At 42.9% G+C, this 8,227-nt stretch overlaps 1 protein-coding gene across 3 annotated transcripts in view; it reads left to right on the top strand.

Moving 5' to 3' along the window:
* aplB (adenylate cyclase) overlaps positions 1-8,227 on the top strand; it is a 118,763-nt gene that overhangs the window by 71,759 nt on the left and 38,777 nt on the right. For all 3 annotated transcript variants that reach the window (NM_001204726.1, XM_013081611.2, XM_013081609.2), the window contains 1 exon segment: positions 2,284-2,895. In NM_001204726.1, coding sequence (NP_001191655.1) covers positions 2,305-2,895 — 591 coding nt within the window. In that variant the 5' untranslated portion in view covers positions 2,284-2,304.

Genomic DNA, 8,227 nt, shown 5'->3' with positions numbered 1-8,227 from the left:
CCCCCCCCCCCTCGTCTACTGATCGAAGTGACACAATATGGTTGATGGTTTTTTTAACGTATAGAATAGGAGGCTGTGATTCCGCGAAGCAGCATCTAGGACATTGTGACTGATTCCTGCCTAATTTCGTCAAAGCTTTGATGTGTATGCGCTGGGTTTGAAGACGCTGCTGGTAGGTCCTAGTTCTTTTTCTTATGTTTGTTATGTCTGTCGGTCTTTACTAGACTCTCTATTATACATTCCCCTGCGGTTAAACGGACGTTAATTTAAAGAAATGATTCTCTGTACTCAAACATTGATTTGTGTGTGATCAGTGACTTAGATTCTACACTCATTCAGAGATTTATAGAAATTGATTAACTTCCGGATCAGTTGAGTGTTTTCAAGTGTATACTGAATAGGACCTGAGTTTATGGTGTTACTGGTTGGCTCGTTGTCAGAGTGGGGAAGTTGGTTGTCTAGTAATCCATTTGTGTACTGAAATGCTGTATACCACTCAACCCGGTTTGGCTCTGTCTGGAAGGGTCGAAGTAGCCCGCCTCCTAAAATTTATTAGTGTGGTTGTAACACATTACTGTTGCGTGACAGCGGGGCCCAACCTGAGAATACAGATTCGACCAAGACAAGACGTGCCAAATACTAATACTCGCCCTATTTGTTTTTCTGTCGATCTGAAATTTTCATGGTACCTAGTGACCGTTATTGTATTGAAGTGTTCTTTTTACTTATACAAACATTATTTTTATTCAATAGGTACCGTGTTCGAATCCAGATCGCGACAGAAATTTTTCCTCTTTAAAATTGTTTCTTTTCACCTTTTTTTCCCGTTCTCTAGAATGTTCTGTCGTCTGCTTTTGTCTCCACTTTCTGCTTTCACCCCCTCACCTCCTTTACCCCTTCCTCTGGGTTCCTGACTTTCTGCAGCCTTTCTTCTGCTACTCCTTGGTTCCTTCTTACTGTTGTTTTTCACCCACACCCCTGATCTTATGGTCAGAAAGATCTACACCTAGCTTTCTCGGACTGGGACGAAAAATTTTGGAAGTCCCGTGAGCAAGTTGAGCACGTTAAAGATCCCTTGGTGGTCCAAAAACGATTAGAGTAGGCCGCCACTCGGTGTGATTTAAAATTTCCTTCCAACTGAAGGTTAAATGTGTCCCACGCGCTCATATAACCTTATGGAGTTGAGAGCGCTGTAAAACACTTACCAAAAATAAAAATATATTATATTTATTTGCAAATATTAGTGTGCCCTATCTTTGGATAACCCCCCCCCCCACTGGTTTCTAGGTGGGCGTCAAAAGTGGAACAAAGCTAGCCGCACCAGATTTAGCCTATGGAATATTGATCTTTGTTTCACTAGATGCCTTCTCCTGATCAGCGTAATACCGTTGTCAACATTTTAATTTTTTATGTCTATTGTTGTTATTATTAATCTCTGGAGGGATTAAATTAATGCTTTAGGTGTTACCGTCTCTGATCAAAGACTTAGGACAGAGCTCGGGTTGATGTCTGTTTAATTAGGATTTTTTTCGAAGAAAAATTATTATCCAAATGGTAGGCAAAATCTTTTAGTATATCAAACCATATTCTTCCAATCTTAACGGCTGATCAATTAATATATTGGAACTGTGTTATTTGGTTTAATTCATCGGGGACGTACAATCTGGTCATTCGACAACGTTTAAAGATGCGCAGTTTTGTTGGGGGTTTTTTGGGTGGGGGAGGGGGGGGTCATCATCATCCGGTGCCTTGCCGACTTGCGTGGGCGATCATGGACCTCCACTTCACCCTGTCTTGCGTTGCAGCAATGGTATCTGTTGTTCTTGCAGCTCCTAGCCATGTTGCCATCTTGTCCAGTATCTTTTCCCTCTGTCTGCCTCTGCCTCTCTTTCCATCATTATAACAGGATTTTATTTTCTGTTTTCTGTATCTGAATTTCTAAAAAGCACGCAGCAAAAATTCGTACTTTGAAATATGCAAGTTCATTTTCTGATTTGTGCATGATGATTCAGAATACGTCGAAACATTGCCTTTGGTCTGCTTCCTGATCGAACATATTATTATGTGTCCGCTACAGATTCAAAGAGTTAACATGATCGCTTCCATATTGGTTTTCATGAAATACACTGGTATTAATGCAGCGTCGCCTCAGAACTATTTTGTCCTAAGTATACTTGAAGAGGCACTTTGGACAAAATAGTTCTGAGGCGACGGTAGGGTAAAACGTCTCCACTAATGTCTACGTTAAATAACATTTTCTGTACTTTTTTCTCTTTCTTTCAGACCAGTAGCTAGCAGAATGCCATGGCCAAGCTTCCTCTATCTCTCGCAAACGGAGGTCGGAGTATCGTCTTTGACGATGCACATCACAGAAGAGGTTACCCCGACCTCCTCTCCTTGACCTCACTACAGGAAGGTCAGAACAGCAATGTCGCCGAGAGCAAAAACGACAAAATCCAGACGGACCAATCAGCTCTCAACTCGGATAAAGTTGTCTTTCATATCGTCGAATCAGAACAAAGTGCCCCAAACATTGTAGAAGAATCCTCTCGTGGAGATGGGATATCCAGTAGAGGCAGTGATAGCTCAAATATTCGACACGACCTTTTGGGTGGACGGCCGGAGCATTTCATCAACAGAAGTAGCAACGAAAGTACGGGTTCTTCGCTCAACAATGTGACGTTTGGCACGAGCATCTCGCCACCTTTGACCCCGATCTTAGATCCCACAGCACACACAGCCCGCCTGAGCAGTATCTCTAGCAGAGTACCGCTGTACACCAGCCTCAGCCCAGGCCCACGGCGTGGGCACGTTCTTGGAGCCAGAGATTTAGGCAGCAGTAGGGAGAATTCTGGCGTGGTCAGCAATAAGAATCTGTCTCTACGGAGAGTCAAGGTAAGAGACACGTTCCACAAACGGTTTATTACACTCTTCCGTTTAAGTTATATGCAGCAAGATTTTACCATAACTTATATTTTAATCGGAATTTTTTCAAACATGCACTATTTTACAGTTCAAAACAAAGAAACACGCAAAAAAAAAAGGATTAGTTGGTGTGTTGACGCATATATCGACGGGCTTGATTCAACCCTTTAGTAATTTTCTCAACTGACCCAGCCCCGTACAACCTCATTAGAGCATTATATAATAATTTTTAACAATAATGATAACAATTATAATAATAATAATAAGGATAATAATAATATAATAATACTAATAATAATCCTAACAGAAAATAATAATGACAATAATACTAATAATACTACTAATAATACAAATACTACTACTACTACTACCACTACTACTACTACTACGAAATAAAATAATGAAAATTATAAGAATTATAATAACAATAAAAATACTACTACTACTACTACTACTACTACTACTACTACTACTACTACTACTACTAGTAATAATAATAATAATAAAAATAATAATAATAATGGGGGGCTCTCGTAGCTGCTTAGAGGTTAAGGTGTTCAGCTCTCATTCAAAGGTCCCGGGTTCGAAACAGTGGAGTGACGGAACGTTTTTCTTCTCCAAAATTGTTTCCCTTCACCTCCTTTCCTGCTCTCCAGCTACATTCTGTCGTCTGCTTTCGTATCCACTTTCTGCCCCCCCCCCCTCACTTCCTTTGCTCCCCAGTTGGTCTGGGGGATATAAATAGACCCACTACTTCGTCTGCAGAAGGTGCAACCCCCTCAAAGGCGGAGTGTCGCACACGGACCCCAACTCTCTGGAATTCGTGTGCAACACTTACTTTGGTGTATCTTCCTCTTCTCCTTCCTTCTTTCTTTCTCCTTCTATCTTTCCTCCCACAGCTGACCTCATGTGCAGAAAAAAGAGAGGTCACCCATCCCACAGAGTGGGCGCCTTGTTGACCTTGAGGTGCTACCCGTACGGAGGGAAACCGGGTACCTGGCGGTTGAGGTGAGATTAGTCTACGGACTGTCCCTCACCAACACACCTCTTTGGCCCAGGTTTTCCTTTTAGACGGGAGGGTGGCACAGCCCATGCCTCTCAATCGGTTGGGAGTTGATTGAAACAACATGAAGCCCTGGGTCAATCTTGACGGGAGGGTTTTATACACTCTCGTGGAGAGTATAGCTCCGGGGTAGCCCTGGCACAGCTCTGGTCATCCGAGCAATGTGTCCCCTTGTTGGGCTCGATGTCGGGCGGGAAGCCCCGGAGTTGAACCACCTAAAAAAACTCACATGGATTCATCTTCTATTAAAAACCCTTCCCCAACTCCCAACGTTGCCAAAAAGTCTCGGCTCGCGGAAGCGGGTGCGGCCGCCGAGCCGAGCAAACAAACTTCTAAAGGGAAAAGGACCTTTACGTCTGTCTCCGCCTTCCCCCCTCTCAGGGAGCTTCCGCAGCAGCCGTACTTGACCATCCGCAGCACCGATGCGCAGAAAAAGATCACTGATCTAAACATATTCAAGACAGGAGATGCTCTAAGACAGGTTCTAGGATACATTCCTACGAATGTCCTGAAACTGTCCTCTGGTGCTCTCCTCATCAAGTGCGCATCGGATAAAGAACTGGCCGGACTTGAAAAGATTACGACCTTCGGTGGTGTTCCTTGTGTTTCCGAGCGACACCAGAAGTTTAACCAGTCGAAGGGCGTGGTCCGCAGCCATGAGCTGAAGGGCTGCTCCAACCAAGAAATTGTGGATAACTGTGAGGGTGTGGTCGAAGCCCGACGAATTACTATTCGGCGGGGGGAGTCCACACTAGAAACGAACACAATAATTCTAACTTTTGATTCGTGCCGCCCTTCAGCCACCGTTCGGGCATCATACTTGGTCTTGGACGTGCGACCCTATGTGCCAAACTCTCTACGCTGCTTTCAGTGTCAGACGTTTGGCCTTAGTCAGTCGCGATGCCGACGTGCAGCCGTGTGTCCTCGCTGCGGCAAGACTGGACATCCTGAAAAGGAATGCAAGGCTAGTCCTTGCTGCCCAAATTGCCAAGGCCAGCACACAGCCTTCAGCAAGGATTGCCCAACTTGGATTAAAGAACGCGCAATCCAAGAGTATAAAGCACGAAATGGCTGCTCTTTTCAAGAAGCCCGAAAAGCTGTCTGCCCGCGAGGTATGACCCCGTTTCCTGGCCGGTCATATGCAAGCGTACTCCGGCCAGTCACGAAGCCGACCAGTTGTTCCACTGCCGACCCCCCAGAACCCGCGGTCAGCAAGCGACTTACTGCGAAACACAAAAAGGTTCCTCCTAAAACTGTGGTACCCGCCTTCCAGGTATCACTGACTAACAGCTTTGGGGTTCTTGGGGAGGATGGGGTGGACTCTTTCTCCGACCCCCCTTCTTCCCCTTACCCCTCCTCTATTACTTCTTCTTCTTCTTCTTCTTCTTCTTCTTCTTCTTCTTCTTCTTCTTCTTCTCACCAAGGCAAAAGTAGACTTACAGCTGACCACACACAAAAAAGAAAGCACAAACACCAAAACGTTTAAAGCTGAATACAAAAAACTAATAGATAAACACCCCGGTGCGGAGCTCATCTTCACAGATGGCTCCAAAAAAGACAATGAAGTGGGCGTCGCAGCTCTATCTCCCAAAAGTAAACACCAGAGGAGACTTGATCCTGAAGCCTCCACTTTCTCTGCGGAGGTCACTGCCATTGACATGGCACTGGACTCAGTAGAAAATTCTCCAAACAAATCTTTCCCAATCCTTTAAGACTCTCTTTCTTGCATCACCTCACTCACAAACTACACACTCCTACATCCAAAAATAGTTAGGCTACAACAGAAAATTCATACACTATCAGAGACAAGAAAAAACATCATGTTCGCATGGATACCTAGCCATGTGGGCATCCAAGGAAACGAGCAGGTAGACGACCTGGCGAAGAAAGCTTCATCCCTTCTGCTGGGGTCAACGACAAACACTCTCCCACAGACTGACTTTAGAAATAATGTCAAAAAGTACACCTCCAGTCTGTGGGAGAACCACTGGGAAAAACAGAAAAACAATAAACTATATAAAACCCAAACTAGAAAGCGAAATCCTTCTAACCTCTCCAGAAGAGACGAAGTAATTTTTACTCGATTGCACATCGGACACACGGCCCTGACCCACAAATACCTCCTACAGGGAGATGAGAAGCCGTTCTGTGTCGGATGCGACACAGATTTTAAAATTAGTCACATCTTAACCGAATGTCTAGACTTTGGAGAGATCCGAAGGAAATATTATAAATGCAAGAAATTGCAAGACATTTTTTCCGTCGTTGGTCCCAGCAGAATTTTGAATTTTATGAAAGCCATTGGCCTTTATGGCAAATTGTAAAATGAAACAATATTGTAAAAAAAATTTAATTGTTATTTATAAGAGTTGTTTTAAATCGCAAATATATTTACACTGAATGTTAGTATTTTAGCATCTTAAAATCTAATTATCGACCAACCGTGCTGTGAACTATTGCGAATGCTACCAACTTGTCTTTCGCGCGCTCATATGACCTTATCAGTTGCGAGCACCGTAAAACCCTGTACTACTACTACTACTACTACTACTACTTCCTTTGCTCCCTCCTCTGGGTTCCTGACTCTTTCTGCAGCTTTTCCACTGCTTCTCCTTGGCTCCGTCTTACTGCTGTCTTTCAGCCACACCCGTGATCTTCAGGTAGGGAAGATCTACACCTAGCTTTCTCGGACAAGGGCGAAAAACCTCGGAGGCGTGTGTGCAAGTTGCGCACGTTAAAGATCCCTTGGTGGTCCTAAATTGATAAGGGTAGGCTTCGGCTGCCACCCGTGAAAAATTCGAAATTTCCTCCTCCTCCTCCTCCTCCTCCTCCTCCTCCTATTACTACTACTACTACTACTACTACTACTACTACTACTACTACCACTACCACCACTACTACTACTACTACTACTACTACTACTACTACTACTACTACTACTACTACTTCCTTTTATATAACGCATATATCCACGCTCTGCAGCAACTACGTGAAGTAAAGAAAATTCATCTAAAATGTCTTTCCTAAGGAGACAACTTTGGGCCCCTGACGCGATTCGAACTCAAGAATTTATGGTTGAGAGTCCTAAAGCAGAGCTCCCTGAAATTTAGAGATATACGACATAAATATTAAGAAATTGGCGACGTCCCTCAATGACTGGAAAAATTTCAATGAAGCGAAGTAGTCTGTAAGCATGGCAATCTACCAAACAGTTATTAAACAAAAAAATTAAATAGCATTTAACAGAAGTTGATGCCCCCCCCCCACCCCAAATCCCTATTGGGACAGTCACATATTAACATAAAAGATGATATATATATTTTATATATATTTTTTATATATATATATATATATATATATATATATATATATATATATATATATATATAATTTATTTAAACGTCGTGTGACATACTTGCCATATACCAGGAACACCTAACTGCACAGGTCCCACAAGCCTATACTTGTTCAATGTGAGCACTTTTTATGCTAAGACAGAAATTTCAAAGCAGAAAGCATTGTAAATCTAACAAAATGAGGCGACGGGCCCACCAAACATCTTCTATCATTACAGTGCCTTCATTCTTCTGGTAAGAATCGCGAAAATTTGGAGCAACGCCAATGACATGTATTTTCTGTTCTTTTTAAAAACTGCTTCGCATTACTGCATTTTAAAGGCAATCTTCCTGTCTGTAAATCCTTTAAAAAAAGGTATGTTCTGATTCTTAAAAGGTAATCCTTTAATAGTTTTATTTCCCAGATCTCGGTTTGTCAAACAATAAAAAAAGTATGTATGTTCTACGGATGCCTCTATAAATGGTTTAACTTTATGAAACGTTCTATTCAATTCTTCAATAGTTGACGAAGCAGTGCTGAAAGGCATGGAACATTTGTCAGTGTACATCTCATGTATAAATTAGTCTTATTGTGACGTTGTTTATATATGTATTTCCACTATCTGTGAGTACTTGTTCCCATCTCTGTCTCTCTGTCTCCCGTGTCTCTCTCTATGTCTCTCTGTCTGCTTGTCTCTCTCTCTTTCTCTCTCTCTGTCTCTCTCTCTCTCCTCTCCCACCCCCCCTCTCTCTCGTTTTCTCTCCTTCCCATCTCTACCACTCTCATCCCTCTTTGTCTTTGTTTTTGATTTTCTTTACCCCCCTTCTCTCTGTCTCTGCCTTTACCTATGTCTGTCTGTCTGTCTGTCTGTCTGTCTGTCTGTCTGTCTGTCTGTCTGTCTGT

This window comes from Aplysia californica, unplaced genomic scaffold (assembly GCF_000002075.1).
Source record: "Aplysia californica isolate F4 #8 unplaced genomic scaffold, AplCal3.0 scaffold00138, whole genome shotgun sequence".
Taxonomy (NCBI): domain Eukaryota; kingdom Metazoa; phylum Mollusca; class Gastropoda; order Aplysiida; family Aplysiidae; genus Aplysia; species Aplysia californica.
The sequence above is the reverse complement of the archived record's forward strand: the minus strand, read 5'-3'. Positions and strand labels throughout refer to the sequence as shown.